Source organism: Mytilus californianus, unplaced genomic scaffold (assembly GCF_021869535.1).
Source record: "Mytilus californianus isolate M0D057914Y unplaced genomic scaffold, xbMytCali1.0.p SCAF_48, whole genome shotgun sequence".
NCBI classification, from domain to species: Eukaryota; Metazoa; Mollusca; class Bivalvia; order Mytilida; family Mytilidae; genus Mytilus; species Mytilus californianus.
This window is the reverse complement of record NW_026262699.1, coordinates 627,183-645,074: the sequence shown is the minus strand read 5'-3', so window position 1 is coordinate 645,074 and position 17,892 is coordinate 627,183. Positions and strand designations below refer to the sequence as shown.

The 17,892-nt window shown below is 32.8% G+C and overlaps 2 protein-coding genes across 5 annotated transcripts in view; one reads left to right on the top strand and one right to left on the bottom strand.

Moving 5' to 3' along the window:
• Positions 1 to 10,315, bottom strand: part of LOC127700072 (GTPase IMAP family member 9-like) — a 38,802-nt gene extending 28,487 nt beyond the window's left edge. Inside the window, exons 1-4 of one of the 4 annotated variants that reach the window (XR_007981419.1) lie at positions 10,175 to 10,315; positions 5,146 to 5,322; positions 3,886 to 4,020; positions 2,807 to 2,952 (exon numbers count right to left, since the gene is read on the bottom strand). Coding sequence is in view for 3 of the 4 variants with exons in the window: in XM_052203539.1 (XP_052059499.1) it covers positions 3,886 to 4,020; positions 5,146 to 5,257 (247 nt within the window). In the remaining variant the exon portion in view is untranslated. Of the gene's footprint in view, positions 1 to 2,806; positions 2,953 to 3,885; positions 4,021 to 5,145; positions 5,323 to 10,170 lie in introns of all 4 variants that reach the window. The other 3 variants (XM_052203539.1, XM_052203540.1, XM_052203538.1) reach the window with 3 other exon arrangements.
• Positions 10,316 to 10,320: 5 nt separating this feature from the next.
• LOC127700071 (GTPase IMAP family member 4-like) lies at positions 10,321 to 15,638 on the top strand. Its single transcript, XM_052203537.1, has 4 exons — positions 10,321 to 10,390; positions 11,769 to 11,896; positions 12,191 to 12,313; positions 13,324 to 15,638. The coding sequence occupies exons 1-4, from the start codon at positions 10,383 to 10,385 to the stop codon at positions 14,601 to 14,603; spliced, it is 1,539 nt and encodes a 512-aa protein (XP_052059497.1). The 5' UTR covers positions 10,321 to 10,382; the 3' UTR covers positions 14,604 to 15,638.
• The last annotated feature ends 2,254 nt before the right edge of the window (positions 15,639 to 17,892 follow it).

Here is a 17,892-nt window from a genome sequence, read left to right as displayed (position 1 = left end):
TTAATTTACCTATTATGGTCCAATGTCCAAAATCAAAATACATGGTTAGATTCAGCATATCAAAGAACCCCATATATTCAATTTTTGTTAAAATCAGACAAAGTTTAATTTTGGACCCCAACTTGGACAAACTTGAAAACTGGGCCCATAATCAAAAATCTAAACACATGTTTAGATTCAGCATATCAAAGAACCCCAAGAATTCAATTTTTGCTAAAATCAAACTAAGTTTAATTTTGGACCCTTTGGACCTTAATGTAGACCAATTTAAAAAAACGGGACTTAAAATAAAAAATCTAAATACACGGTTAGATTTGGAATATCAAAGAACCCCAATAATTCAATTTTTGATGAAATCAAACAAAGTTCAATTTTGGACCCTTTTGACCTCAATATGAACCAATTTGATAGCGGGGCCCATAATCAAAAATCTAAACACATGTTTAGATTCAGCATATCAAAGAACCCCAAGAATTCAATTTTTGTTAAAATCAAACTAAGTTTAATTTTGGACCCTTTGGACCTCAATGAAGACCAATTTAAAAAACGGGACCCAAATTAAAAATCTAAAAACACGGTTAGATTTGGCATATCAAAGAACCCCAATAATTCAATTTTTGATGAAATCAAACAAAGTTTAATTTTGGACCCTTTTGACCTCAATATGAACCAATTTGAAAGCGGGGCCTACAAATAGAAAATCTAAATACATGGTTAGATTCAGCATATCAAAGAACCTCATATATTCAATTTTTGATGAAATCAAACAAAGTTTAATTTTGGACCCTTTTGACCTCAATATGAACCAATTTGATAGCGGGGCCCACAAATAAAAAATCTAAATACATGGTTAGATTCAGCATATCAAAGAACCTCATATATTCAATTTTTGTTGAAATCAAACAAAGTTGAAATACTGGACCCTATCTTGGACCAACTTGAAAACTGGGCCCATAATCAAAAATCTAAACACATGTTTAGATTCAGCATATCAAAGAACCCCAAGAGTTCAATTTTTGTTAAAATCAAACTAAGTTTCATTTTGGACCCTTTGGACCTTAATGTAGACCAATTTAAAAAACAGGACCCAAAATTAAAAATCTAAATACACGGTTAGATTTGGAATATCAAAGAACCCCAATAATTCAATTTTTGATGAAATCAAACAAAGTTTAATTTTGGACCCTTTTGACCTCAATATGAACCAATTTGATAACGGGGTCCACAAATAAAAAATCTAAATACATGGTTAGATTCAGCATATCAAAGAACCCCATATATTCAATTTTTGATGAAATCAAACAAAGTTTAATTTTGGACCCCAATTTGGACCAACTTGAAAACTGGGCCAAAAATCAAAAATCTAAATACATGGTTAGATTCAGCATATCAAAGAACCTCATATATTCAATTTTTGCTAAAATCAAACAAAGTTTAATTTTGGACCCTTTGGACCTTAATGTAGACCAATTTGAAAACTGGACCCAAAATTAAAAATCTAAATACACTGTTAGATTCGGTATAACAAATAAATAAATTTATCAAAGATTTTACAAATCTAATGCGCCATACTGTGCAATTAAAGACTTCTTGAAATTTTTCAATATTTGAAATTTGAAAAAAAAATAATTTTTGAAGAATAATTCTTTTTAATTTCTGAAATCTGAAATGAGAAAAAATTGACCCCCCACAATTTCTTTTTATCCCCCCCCCCTTTTTTTCCCCCAAAAAATTCTTTCCCTCAAGATATGGTCATAATCTCAATTCAAATTTCCAATGGAGTTGGCAACCATAATTACCCATTTAAATTTATCATAGTGCTAACTTAATCTATTTTATAATAGAATTAAAAATATAGTGTCAAATCTTTCATATGGATTTTTTTGTAAAAAAAAAGATGCAACATTTGCAGATATTTTTACTGGTCTTCCTTTATAAATATGCATTTCTTTAAACATAATTTAAAAGCAGTGTAAGGGAAGTAACCAAAACGTTGTATTTGGATTACCTCCCTTACACTGTTTTAAATTATCTTTATTGTTCATTAACCATTACTTTATACATAATTTAAAAGCAGTGTAAGGGAGATAATTTCAATGATGTATTTGATTTATCTCCCTTACACTGCTTTAAATTATGTTTTGTACTAAAGTATTTGTCCATTAACCAGGACAACCCTGTTTTTCCCCCTTTTTTGCCCTAATTCCTAAACGGTTTGAGCCATAACCCCCCAAAGCAAATCCTAACCATCCCTTTGTGGTATGGAAACTTGTAGTATAATTTCAGAGAGATCCATACACCGTTCCACAGTTATTGTCTGGAAACTAGAAAATGCTTATTTTTGGCCCCTTTTTGGCCCCTAATTCCTTAACTGTTGGTACCATAACCCCCAAAATCAATCCCAACCTTCCTTTTGTGGTATTTAACCTTATGGTCAAATTTCAAAAAGATCCATTCACTTAAACTAAAGTTAGAGTGCGAAAACCAATGTGTCTTCGGACGACGACGCCGGACGACGACGACGACGACGACGACGACGACGACGCCAACGTCATACCAATATACGACCACAAAATTTGTTTGCGGTCGTATAAAAATCAGTTGAAAAGGGCTTAACTCATCAGATGGATACAAATAGAAATAGAGTGGGGCGCACATATTGGCCGGGGACACAATTTCGCCGTTTTATGATTTTGAGGTGTAGAAACTTCAAAGAATTGCTGAAATGGAAGAAATATGCCGGTAAATTATATTTTTATAACAAATATGATCATTTTTTAAACTTAGAACAAATTTCGGCACTTACCGCAAAGGACCGAAAAACGGACAACGATTTTCGGCCAATTTCCTGAATGAAAAAAAAAGATTTCAAAGAATTTTCTCTTATAGTAATTCTTTGACTGATTGCCCTAAATTTCAGTTCTTTACACCTTTGAAATGTCTGCTATTCATCTATAATGAAATTTATTTGATAAATATTGTTTAAAGCTGCAGTTATTTGGTTTTAAATAGATGTGTAAAAACGGCGAATATGTGTCCCCCTATGACAAAACATCAGGAAATTTCAAATAGCCTTTAATCTAACTTTTCAGATGATTTTTTTTTCAGAGAAACACGTTTTCAAGCTAAGAATATTTTGCTTTTGATGTTATCTTCATATAGAAATATCAGTATACTTCAAAAACTTAAAGGTCTGAACATAAACTGCAGAAAACATGGAAAATTATGGCGAAAATGAGCACCCCACTCAACATCTAACAAAAACACAGAGTGGACGTGGCAGGGTACTTATACATCCCCACAACAAAAAGACACTAAGTTCAGATCTGAGAGTACTCGCAGTTACTGACAACTAGTTCAACGTAAATAACAACTAATAAAAAAATCATGCATCTAAGACTAAAATATCAATCAGTACACACCCAACATCCAATGTATGATACATTATTGTTTAGGGGACAGCTGAAGCCTGCCTCCAGGTTTGGGATTTTCTCGCTGCGTTGAAGACCTATTGGTGGCCTTGGGCTGTTTTCTGCTCTTTGGTCGGGTTGTTGTCTCTTTGACACATTCCCCGTTTCATTCTTTATTTTATATTACAACATGTACAAATATTCTAACTTTGTCATGCTTTGCTACTTACGTGAAATTTGTTTTTATTTCCGAGACACATATTAGCTACGTGTAGGTCATGTAAGGGCGTATTTAAGATTTTGTGTTGTGACGTAGATTTGCACTAAATTTTGAGCCAACTATGGGCCTTTTTGTGCTAATTTCTTTAATCTCAACGTAAAAAGTTTGCAGAACGTCACATCACAATTCGTTAAGGATGACTTATGTTGTGCTTCGCATGAATAAAACTGTTTCTTATTCGTAAAAAGTACTCACCGAGAATTTCATCATCATAAGAAAGTTCAGCATCCATACTATCATGATGATTATTTGGCAATCTGATTCCATAACAGGCCTGACAATATCTACTATCACACTGGTTCCAAAATGTACATGATTCGCACGTCCATCCTGTAAATAAGCAAAATGATTTTATTTATTTTTTTATTCTATTTTTAAGCCATGGGTTATTTTAACTATTCAAGTTGAAAGCATGATTGAAACCTTTTTAACTGACAAGTATGACCAGCGAGCAATAATAGACAGTGTAATGTCTTTAACCACGAACGTCAAACAAATAGAACTATCAATGAATGAACTTACAGGGGGCAATCTCACACACCTCCCAATATAAATGATGATTTACGACAGTAATATTATCTTACACAAATCTTTATTTAGAAATATAAACTTGACCTTACACAAAGATACCTGAAAATCAATATGACTACACATCCAAGTCAGGAATATGACATTTGTTTTCCCTTCGTGTTATTTTTGTTATTTTACTTTTTTCAAAGCGATAAACAAAACTTTGTCACAACTTTTAAGATCTCTCAAATGAGAAAAAAATCATATGATTGTTTATCAATGAAAATGTATGAAAAAAGTGTTAGACGAAATATGAATTAATAGACGACTATACAGTATGGGTTTTTCTCATTGTTGACGGCCGTACGGTTGCCTATAATTGCAATACACTTTATTTGAACTTTGGTAGGCAATCATATCACATCTCCTTATTTTTATATTAATATACATAAAAATAGTGAGTATTGTATCTGATGTAATGGTTTTGGTCTAGTCTAGAATGAAATGTACATGCATTATATGAGCAAAAAAATATATGTAGGTTTATAATTATATGAACTTTTTATACTTCATACTAATGTGAAAATGTTTAACGAAATCCTTGTATGATGGGTTTGTATAAAGTAAAATAGCAAAAAAAAACGAACTCCAACGAAAATTCAAAACGGAAAGTCCTTTATCAAATGGCAAAATCAAAAGCTCAAACACATCAAACGATTAACGTAAGACAACTGTCATATTTCTGACTTGGTACAGACATCTCCTTATGTAGAAAATGGTAGATTAAACCGGGTTTTATAGCTAGCTAAACCTCCCATTTTTTGACAGTTATTTATAGTTCCGTTATAATATGGTTATACAGATCTCATACTGCCCATCACGGGTTCTTTAATGGGACTATAAATATTTTCATTCTCTTATCCTCTATCAATATATTTGATATACCTGACTGCTCTTTATATTGCTCTCCAGCTTCGTCACGGCTACATGTGTCGAAACCAAAAGCACCTTGGTCTTCCATTTGAGAAGTCGATGGCCAAATTTTAGGGCTCAACATATATTACAGAGCTATCAATCATAAACATTTGTCACCGTACGTACAGTTTGTGCAGTTCTAAGATGCTATAAATATGATAATGTTATAAGGTTACTATATTGATAAACAAGTTAATAAATAGAAAGAGTCTCCGGATTGACCTGGAACCTAACATAAATGACCATTTATGGCGACAAAACTCCTATGAGCATAACAGATCAATTTCTGATATTATATTTTATGGAACTTTTAGTCTCAGTATTGTTTTAGTTTTTGTGGAAAGTTTTCACGATTGTTGCTTGTCTTTTTAATTCGTCTTTCTTTTGTCCATGGTGTTCTAGGTGTTTTTCTCTTGACTTGTGGATTTTGGTTGCCCGTTTGGAATATTCTTTCCTTTTTCTATATATGACGTTAGACAATGGACATGGAAGTGTCCAGGGAATTAATCAATTTTGCAAAAGATACAAGATTGACAATAAAAGCCATAGTGACAACAGAATAGGGATCAACCTAGGCGACCAATGCAAATGGCGGCATAAGTAACATTTTGTCTACAGATCATGATTGTTCTCACAGAAAAGAAAATACGAATATGGCATGGAGTCTTTAAATATTTGTAACACCTAAAATGAAATGCTCGTGTCATTATCTTAAAAAGCTCTCTAGCTTTAATTGAAGGACTAAATTACATTACAAAAGTGCAAAAATACATAAACAAAATAGCTCGTCTGCCTAAAATGCATCCACATTTTTGGTTAGCAAGGCGGATCTGCGTTCTTTTCTAAACAGAAGATATTTAGTTCCTAACTCTAGCACGCGGCGTGATCGAGGTGGCATTTCAATCCAAATTCATCTCTTCCTCGTTTACATGTACCTTTGTTAAATACTAGCTGACAATAATGGATTGATTGTTGGTTGCTTAACGTCCAGTGGCAAATATTTCATGTATGTTCAGGACGAGAACAAATTAACAATAAATACAACAGGTAGGTTCTGTAATAGAGGCGTCCGGGATTAAGGTCGGAGAAAATTTAGACTGCCACGGGAAATGAGGGTATATTGGATAGGGACAGCTGACAATAAATTAAACAAAAACTATCAACGATTTGAAATAAACACAAGTTTTTCTTACAAAAACACCGTAGACTCAGATATGGCATAACACGGCCAATGAAGTGGTTCTTAGATTAACTTGCTTCTGCTTCTGCCAGATAATGACCACAATCAACGAACTGATTATACTGCATGGATTTGGTGCGCATACTAACCCAGCCCCAATATTTGAATTCAATTCAGCTTTATCAACGAGGCTTTAATTGAAAGCCTCGACTAGTGGTGCTGATAAAGTGTGATAAGCACTTGAACATATGGCGGGAATGCACTCTGTTTTTATATCTCAACTATTTTTTTAATCTTGATCATTGGACTAACAAAAGGTTGACAAAAAGAACATCCAATAAAACATTACAGAATAAAATGCTTCGCTGGGGCGCAGCTTGATACGACCGCAGAGGTCGAACCCTGAACAGTTGGGGCAAGTATGGACACAACATTCAAGCTTGATACAGCTCTGAATTTGGATTGTTATTAAATATTTGACACAGCATAGGTTTCTGACACAGAAAGAATGTGGTCTAAGAACTTGAATTTTTTTAATTTACCTATTATGGTCCAATGTCCAAAATCAAAATACATGGTTAGATTCAGCATATCAAAGAACCCCATATATTCAATTTTTGTTAAAATCAGACAAAGTTTAATTTTGGACCCCAACTTGGACAAACTTGAAAACTGGGCCCATAATCAAAAATCTAAACACATGTTTAGATTCAGCATATCAAAGAACCCCAAGAATTCAATTTTTGCTAAAATCAAACTAAGTTTAATTTTGGACCCTTTGGACCTTAATGTAGACCAATTTAAAAAAACGGGACTTAAAATAAAAAATCTAAATACACGGTTAGATTTGGAATATCAAAGAACCCCAATAATTCAATTTTTGATGAAATCAAACAAAGTTCAATTTTGGACCCTTTTGACCTCAATATGAACCAATTTGATAGCGGGGCCCACAAATAAAAAATCTAAATGCATGGTTAGATTCAGCATATCAAAGAACCCCATATATTCAATTTTTGTTGAAATCAAAAAAAGTTTAATTTTGGACCCCAACTTGGACAAACTTGAAAACTGGGCCCATAATCAAAAATCTAAACACATGTTTAGATTCAGCATATCAAAGAACCCCAAGAATTCAATTTTTGTTAAAATCAAACTAAGTTTAATTTTGGACCCTTTGGACCTCAATGAAGACCAATTTAAAAAACGGGACCCAAATTAAAAATCTAATAACACGGTTAGATTTGGCATATCAAAGAACCCCAATAATTCAATTTTCGATGAAATCAAACAAAGTTTAATTTTGGACCCTTTTGACCTCAATATGAACCAATTTGATAGCGGGGCCTACAAATAAAAAATCTAAATACATGTTTAGATTCAGCATATCAAAGAACCCCATATATTCAATTTTTGTTGAAATCAAACAAAGTTTAATTTTGGACCCCAATTTGGACCAACTTGAAAACTAGGCCCATAATCAAAATCTAAATACATGTTTAGATTCAGCATATCAAAGAACCCCATATATTCAATTTTTGTTGAAATCAAACAAAGTTTAAATACTGGACCCTATCTTGGACCAACTTGAAAACTGGGCCCATAATCAAAAATCTAAACACATGTTTAGATTCAGCAAATCAAAGAACCCCAAGAATTCAATTTTTGTCAAAATCAAACTAAGTTTAATTTTTGACCCTTTGGACCTCAATGTAGACCAATTTAAAAAACAGGACCCAAAATTAAAAACCTAAATACACGGTTAGATTTGGAATATCAAAGAACCCCAATAATTCAATTTTAGATGAAATCAAACAAAGTTTAATTTTGGACCCTTTTGACCTCAATATGAACCAATTAGATAACGGGGTCCACAAATAAAAAATCTAAATACATGGTTAGATTCAGCATATCAAAGAACCCCATATATTCAATTTTTGTTGAAATCAAACAAAGTTTAATTTTGGACCCCAATTTGGACCAACTTGAAAACTGGGCCAAAAATCAAAAATCTAAATACATGTTTAGATTCAGCATATCAAAGAACCTCATATATTCAATTTTTGCTAAAATCAAACAAAGTTTAATTTTGGACCCTTTGGACATTAATGTAGACCAATTTGAAAACTGGACCCAAAATTAAAAATCTAAATACACTGTTAGATTCGGCATAACAAATAAATAAATGTGATCAAAGATTTTACAAATCTAATGCGCCATACTGTGCAATTAAAGATTACTTCTTGAAATTTTTCAATATTTGAAATTTGAAAAAAAAATAATATTTGAAGAATAATTCTTTTTAATTTCTGAAATCTGAAATGAGAAAAAATTGGCCCCCCACAATTTCTTTTTATCCCCCCCCCCCCCCTTTTTTCCCCCAAAAAATTCTTTCCCTCAAGATATGGTCATTATCTCAATTCAAATTTCCAATGGAGTTGGCAACCATAATTACCCATTTAAATTTACCATATTGCTAACTTAATCTATTTTATAATAGAATTAATAAAAATATAGTGTCAAATCTTTCATATGGATTTTTTTGTAAAAAAAAAGATGAAAACATTTGCAGATATTTTTACTGGTCTTCCTTTATAAATATGCATTTCTTTAAACATAATTTAAAAGCAGTGTAAGGGAAGTAACCAAAACGTTGTATTTGGATTACCTCCCTTACACTGTTTTAGATTATCTTTATTGTTCATTAACCATTACTTTATACATAATTTAAAAGCAGTGTAAGGGAGATAATTTCAATGATGTATTTGATTTATCTCCCGTACACTGCTTTAAATTATGTTTTGTACTAAAGTATTTGTCCATTAACCAGGACAACCTTGTTTTTCCGCCTTTTTTGCCCCTAATTCCTAAACGGTTTGAGCCATAACCCCCCAAAGCAAATCTTAACCATCCCTTTGTGGTATGGAAACTTGTAGTATAATTTCAGAGAGATCCATACACCGTTCCACAGTTATTGTCTGGAAACTAGAAAATGCTCATTTTTGGCCCCTTTTTGGCCCCTAATTCCTTAACTGTTGGTACCATAACCCCAAAATCAATCCCAACCTTCCTTTTGTGGTATTTAACCTTATGGTCAAATTTCAAAAAGATCCATTCACTTAAACTAAAGTTAGAGTGCGAAAACCAATATGTATTCGGACGACGACGCCGGACGACGACGACGACGACGACGACGACGACGACGCCAACGTCATACCAATATACGACCACAAAATTTTTTTGCGGTCGTATAAAAACCACTTATCTTCAAATCATCAGTTTGATATATAACCCCTAAAAAACTACAAATAAAGAAAGAAACAAGTTAATATAATATTCTACCTTATTACATATTGCTAAAGTCATGCAAAACAATCATGCAAATCGATAATTTTACGTTTGCATCATTGTAGGGTTTTTTTTGTTTTTGTTTGTTTGTTTTTTTTTTGTATTGTTTTCTACTTCCCAAACCGGTAATCTAGAAAGTGAACAATTGGAAGGAAATCTATTCTAAAAATATATTTTTCAAATTCCAAAGTTCTAATTTTAGTGCAAACCATCATGACGCGTCTTTCGAATACAATTATATATATACAGATACTCTAAATATATTCTGATTGGAATAAACGTAAAAGGTTGTTAATCATAGCAAGAGGCTATATTGATCTATATTGAGTGACGACGCATGCTTGCTTCTATTGAAGATTTATTATTATGTATATTTACCACTTTCCATACAACATATTTTAAAACCAAATCAAAACTGTATTATTATTGCATGCATTTTCATCATATAGTGTAATAAATATTCTTACTTACAAGCTGTCCGGTTTGATCATCAATATTGATACATAACACGTCCAATTTTGCAGGAAAGAAAGTTTCCTTGTATAAATCTAAAAATAGGTATGATAAGTTGGTTTTCCGAATACTATAAATAAACCATAATTCGTATGATGTATATATCTTATCTTATCTTATCTATACACACAATATGTTCATTTGATAAATTGATAAATACTTAACCATGGAACGGTAAGGTTTTATTCTGCTTTCTTTTATCCTATATTTGTTTCCTCAATACTAGTACACATAAGTAATTTATAAGTTTCTATTGCTTGCCTGATAATGGTAATTGATTCAGATATGTTCATTTATTTGTTTTAAGCGTACGTTGTTGGAGAAGTTAAAAACTAATGACATCTACTAGTGACTTTTTACAGTGGCATTTAGATGATTACACAACGTCATAGTATGGTTTTGTTTATGCATATATATACATTTCAGTGAGACCAAAAGACAATTAAGGTCGTGAATGTAAATAAATGTCAATGTAACTTGATGGCGTGTATACGACAGGGGCCTGTTTATCGAGGGAGTCCTAGGGTCTGACTTAAGACGTATCTTAGGACATGGTTTAGGGTGGAATTTGGACTGTACTGGGACATGCCTGAGCATGCACATTGACGTTCTCTAATGATTATTTTGCATATGATGTTCTAACCGATATCCTACAAGTAGTCCTATAATATATGACCTCGGGGCCATTATTTTCTATTTCTGTTTATTTCTGATATTTTCTTTTTACTTATTTTGCTACCTAAAATGAGGGTTGTAGATATTAACTTAGTATCATGAAACATATTCTGAAGTTAGGACACTTGCACGTCTTAATTTTGAGTCCTAAACTTAATATAATTTTCAAATCAAATCAAATCAAATATTTTATTGTCGTATAAACTTTACAGTTTGTGACCAACATGTATTAACACAATAAACATATATACGTACATATCAAACAAACACAATAAAAACAGCATCAAAATTTATAAAAACAAACAAGCTGTTAAGAGTCCCCTGCCCTCAGTTCTAATGACTTTTCAAGAAGAATCCTAACTTATTTGTTTGTAAGTGCGTTGATGGATTAATTCAGTAAATAATGATTTTTTTCTTCTTCATTTAAATTATTAAAGTTATTATTTTCAGTACATATGTGTTCAAAAAGGGCATTTCTTAGTGTTTAATATAGAATAATTCCTAGGAAAAATCCGAAATTGCGACACGTTCTATACACGGTACACCAACTCAGGACAAAGATATGTTCTAAGATGATCTTAGGACAGGCCTCAGATTTCGTATGAGCGATACTATTAGTGTGACAACTGCAACGTCAGTGAATGGCCTTGGCAAAAATACAAAGAAAGCGTAAACCAATTGCAAATTATCTGAAGATGCATCCTTTGTCACATTCCTTTTCTATTGTTCATTCCAATTTATATGAATGTGTCTGTCTGTAACCAAGGACTTCGATATACGCCTAAGAGTTAAGATAGATGGAGAGAAAAAAAAACAATTAATGACAATGTCTTGTGCAAGTAATACTACTGATTTAACATACCTTGTTATTTTGTAGTGAATGGGAATGCTGTGTTTGTACTTTAGTAAATAAAGCCTCTAATCGTACATGTGAGGTTTGTTTGAATACAAAACCATCATCTGCAGACACTGAGTCACCATATTTAGAGAATACAGCTATCAGTGGTATGTTAGGTCATTTGTCACTTATTTGTTTGTTAAACATTACATTCTCTTGTGTGATCAAAAATGATAATGAAAATAAATGTACAAACACTTGCTGGCAACACAATTTTATTTGTTGGTAAGTTTTCTTTATATAGTCGACTATCGTTATCTCAAAGTTTATCGGTCTAACTGAACTGAGAAAACAGGAATTTGGAGAAATCTAGAGTAAGAATTATACAATGGGGAATTATATTTTACTTTGAGATAACAGTTTTGAAATGAAAGTCAACTGTATCTTTCCATTAATTTTAGGATGGAACTGTCCTGTATGCTCGTACAATAACAAAGGAAACGATCAAATATGCGGGATATGTACCAGTTCACGTGACGCTAGTGCTACAGGACCAGTAAATATTCCTGATTATCTAAACAGAGGTAATTCACAAAGTTGTATATCATAACCATTGGGTCTTTTGTTGGATAGTATAGGCAATCATACAGACGTTGGTTTTCATTATTTTGTTCTGCATATATTTTCCAATTAACTCTGTAAAATTTGGTTGGTTATGAAAGTACATTTTTTATAACAGTTATACAAATAGAAATTATAACCCCAGGTTAAAACATTTAACGTTGGTCGAAAACATCAAAGATACCAGACTTATGCCTCGTTCACACGTACATTTAATTCGAATTGAATTCGAATCGAATGCGAATCGAATTCGCTAATCGTGTTCACACACTCTTCTTTTTTAATTCGAATTGATTCGAATTGGCTAATTTGAATTATCCAATTCGCATTAGAAATACGTTTTTGTTAATACGAATTAAAAGATAACGTCGTTCGGACAGTAAATCGAAATTGACGCGCATTGCAATTCGAATTAGAATTGACGTTAGGACGTAAAATTTTCTAATGCGAATTAAACTAATTCGAATTAGTTAATGCGAATCGAATTCGAATTACGTGTGAACTCAGCATCAAACGTTTCGAATGCGAATTAAACTAATTCGAATTAGTTAATGCGAATCGAATTCGAATTACGTGTGAACGCAGCATAATAATTTCATGTTGTTTGGGTTTTTTTTTTGTTGGTTTTTTTTCTTCGTGAAACATTTCTTTGAATCGATACCCAAACTCAAATTATTAAAAAAAAACTCATCAAAGATACTATGTTTATAATCTGGAACTGATGCGTGCAAATATTCAAATAAACTATTGTTATCTCAGTTCTTATTCAAATGTAAGAAACACCGTAATATTATAACTTATACATTTTTAAATCATTGAGGCCCGTTAATCGTAAAATGTATGCCGTTAAAATCGTGGCTTTGTCCAATCAAAATGATCGTGGTAACCAATTTTGATTTATGTACGACACAAGTTTGTCGAATTGGTTTGAAATAGTACACAGTATATAAAAATCGACTTATATTTATTTTAGACGCAACTGAGAGACCAAAGTTTAGTGGAGTGATAGATTCAACTGAATTGCGAATTGTAATAATTGGCAAAACGGGGACAGGTAAAAGCGCCACCGGAAATACAATCTTAGGCAAACGTGAATTTGAATCTAAAGTATGCGGAGCCTCTATTACAAACAAATGCCAGCTTGGAATGAACACAAGATTCGACCGCAAAATCGTGGTTGTGGATACTCCAGGACTATATGATACAGGAATGACAAATGAGCAAGTTACAAAGGAAATAGTAAAATGTATAGGAATGACTGCGCCAGGACCACATGCTATTTTGCTTACGGTCAACGTTGGTCGATTTACCAAGGAAGAACAAGATACGGTTAAACATTTTGTTGATCATTTTGGAATTGGAATGTACAATTACCTAATGGTTGTTTTCACAAGAGCAGACGATCTTGAAGATGAAAATGTAGACATTAGGGATTACGTCAAAAATTGTCCCCAGTCACTTAAGGCAATTCTCAATCTTTGTGACCACCGGTATATCCCTTTTAACAATAAACTTTCTGGTTATCGTCAAGAGCAGCAAGTTAAAAATTTGATAGGCAGCGTGGATGAGGTTGTGCGCAAACATGGTGGTTTTTGTTACACAAATGAAATGTATGAAGAAGCCGAAAAAACACTGCAAAGACGTGAAGATGAAGTAAAGAGAAAGTTGAAGGAAGAGGAACGACGAAAAGTAGAAACCCTTCACCGCCATCTTCAAATAGAATTTGATGAAAAGTTTGCAATGGCGAATGAGGAAAAAGAAAAGCTTGCCGATGAAATCAAGGAAATCGAAATTGAAAAAAAGAAAGCAGAATCTCGGGAAGCAGAAACAAGAGACCAAATAACTGCGTTAAAAAATGAGCTGAGAGATTGTAAGCAACAAGACGAAACCCGAAATAAAGAACAAGAAGAAAAGTTGGAACGAAAGCTACGTGATATGGAAAGAAAGCAAGCAGAACAAGCACAAATGCAAACCAATAAAGCAAACGAAGACCGAATAACGCAACTACAGAAACAAATGGAAGATAACGAGCGTAGACGAGAACAACAGCTAGAGGATTTGAGAAGGGAAAACGAACGGAAAGTTCGGGATGTGGAAGAAAGCTATAGGAGACAACAGGAAGCATCCGCTTTACGTGATAACTCTAGAAAAGGGATTGAAAAGGAAGAAGATATGTTTTCCCAAATATGGACAGGAATAAAAGGAGCTGCAAAAGTAGTGGTTCAAACTGTGAAGAAATGTTCTATAATGTAAAAGGAAACTAACTTTGTTTTCGTTTAAATGCCTTTTTTCTTTGGCCTGCAATATATTTAAGTTTAAGTGAAAACTTTCCAAAAAAAACCAATATAATTGTGATTTTAGTTTAATATTGTGCAATTGAAATGAAACATAATGGTTTGCGTAATTATGAAGTATATGTGTCTATGTATAAAAGCAGTTTTTATGCCCCCGCCGTAGCGGAGGGGGCATTAAGTTTTACCCTTGTCCGTCCGTACGTCCCAAAGTTGGTAATCCGTTCTCTAACTTAAGTTTTCCTCAACCAAATTTTATGAAACTTATACACAATGCTTATAACCACAAAATACAGATCAAGTTGGAATTTTGATGGTGTCACCTTTACTGTTCTAGAGTTATGCCCCTTTACAAATGGAAAAATTGCTGAATTTTTCGTTTCCGTTCTCTAACTTAGGTTTGTCTCAACCAATTGTTTTGAAGCTTAATATACACAATGCTTATTACCACAAAACACAGATTAGTTTTAAATTTTGGTGGTGTCACTTTAATCGTTCTAGAGTTATGCTCTTTACAAATGGAAAAATTCCTGAATTTTTCGTTTCCGTTCTCTAACTTTAGTTTGTCTCAACCAAATGTTATGAAGCTGATACACAATGCTTATTACCACAAAACTCAGATCAAGTACAAATTTGGGTAGCGTCACTTCTTCCTTTCTTCGGTTATGTCCCTTTATATCTTTATATGATATGCAAGCGGAGGCATCATCTGTGTCCCATGGACACATTCCACATTTATTTGTTTACATAACATAACTGTTACATTAAAGTTCTGAACAAGTCAATCAAATGTGTACATGTACTACTCATAATCATCCTACTCTCAAATATTTTGAATATTGCCTACAGTATCTGTGAAACTTGTTCTACTTGCTTATGTTCACTTCATGTCTTTATAGTACTATACAAATGTCTTTCTGTTGTGTCTTGTTTTATCTCCAAAAATAATGTACAAAGAATATGTGTTTATCCATAAAATTAAAGAATAATTCTATGACTTTTTGTTTTTGGTTTGTTATATAAGAGAGGCGAAAGATACCAGAGGGACATTCAAACTCATAAGTAGAGAATAAACTGACAATGCCATGGCTAAAAAAGAAAAAAAAAACAAACAGACAAACAATAGTACACAAAACACAACAAAGAAAACTAAAGACTAAGCAACACGAACCCCACCAAAAACTGGGGTGATCTCAGGTGCTTCGCAAGGGTAAGCAGATCCTGCTCCACATGTGGCACTCGTCGTGTTGCTCATGTTAGTACAAACCCGGTATTAAGTCTAATTCGGTAGGTCACATTCGGGAAAAGGGGGGACGGGATTGTAGTTACGACATTAGGAACATATCCGCTATATCTACGGATATTCCATAACGGTCAACCAACTCTTGATGGGGGTTTTAACAGTTTAAGGTGCGTCTATGTGCTTCTTTCTAGTCTTTCTTATGGGATATTTCTTTTAATTCATACATGGAAGAGAGTGTCTCCAAATTATCAACAAGATAAAACCTATTGATACGGTATATATAAATAAGAAGATGTGGTTATGAGTGCCAATGAGACAACTATCCATCCAAGTCACAATGTATAAAAAGTAAACAATTATAAGTCAAAGTACGGCCTACAACACGGAGCCTTTGCTCACACCGAACAGCAAGCTATAAAGTTCCCCAAAATGACTAGTGTAAAACAATTCAAACAGGAAAACCAACGGTCTAATCTATATAAAAAACGAGAAACGAGAAACACTTATGAATCACATCAACAAACGACAACCACTAAACACCAACGGTCTAATCTATATAAAAAACGAGAACTGAGAAACACTTATGAACCACACCAACAAACGACAACCACTGAACAATAGGCTCCTGACTTAGGAGAGGTGCATAAAAATGCAGCGGGTTTAAACGTTTTAACAGGCGCCAATTAACCTTCATCCTAACCTGAAACAGTGGTGTAACATTACAACATAAAAAGACACACAATAAAATATCAATTGAAATGACTTAACTCGATCAAAAAGACATACACAAAAACAAGTAAATATACACTGAACGAATAAGTTTGATCTATGACACAATATAAATAAAAAAAGATGTATCAATGTCAAAAAGACAACTTTAACCTAGGACAAAATGGCGTTAAATAAAGTAACGTACTCAGGTAAATTTAAAAATAATAACTTTGTTGTTAGGAGTACAGAAACATTTTTCACAAAATAAATTTGTTGTTCATAGTACGAGTACAGAAGTGAAAATTTATCATCATACTAAATAATTATCAAAGGTGGTACATATTAAAAAAAGTAAGACGAGATATAACACAAAATAAGTAAACATTGAATAACAAAAATGCATTACAACATGTCAAATTAACACGAAAGTACGATTTGAGAGTAATCGCAGTTACTGGAAGCTAGTTAAAAGCCAAAAACAATTAATAATAAAAAATCATGCATCAGAGGCAAAAATCAATTAAAACACATCCCGGAAAGGGATTTAGTATTTTAACGTCATGGACTGTCAAAGAAGACATGACTAGCGCAATGTAAAAATAAAAGTAACGACAGGCAGTAGGAAAGTTAGGATTCAACTTTATAATAAATATGTATGATTTTATATATAATAGATAAAACAATTTCTAAATAGAAAATAAACGTGGATGTGTATATATACATCACAAAAACCCATTCGAAAAGAATATAAATTTAGTTCTGTTTTAATTTGTTGATGACAAAATCGATGTTAGTGCCAATGAAAACAATACATGTGAAATGTCCCAAAAAACATTAAGATCAAAGTTCAAGCCAATGCAAATGATTTCATTATGTTATACAGGTTGAATAGCAGTGTCATACTTTGTATATACATTTATCTTACTTCCTATACATTTCTGGGAATATGATTGGTTAAAAGCAACCGCGTGGAGACCGTGTATATTCCATATTGGGTTAGTAGGCGGGGGTTATTTCAATACACGATTAGTAGTGGTGTTACGTCCCTTTATAAAAACAACACGGTGTTGAAGAAAAATCTTAAAGGTTTCAACAGACGAAGAAATTGATGATGAACGATTGAAATAAATTCATAAAACATATTTAAAGCTAACAAGTTGTTATTGTTTGTCTTAATACTAACGGTATTGATCACCCCATATGGAATTTGTTGACCCCATATATATCGTATTAGGTCAATAGCACACTATGTAACTAATAGTATTGACAGGAGACATTTTCCTTTTTATTTCAAAAT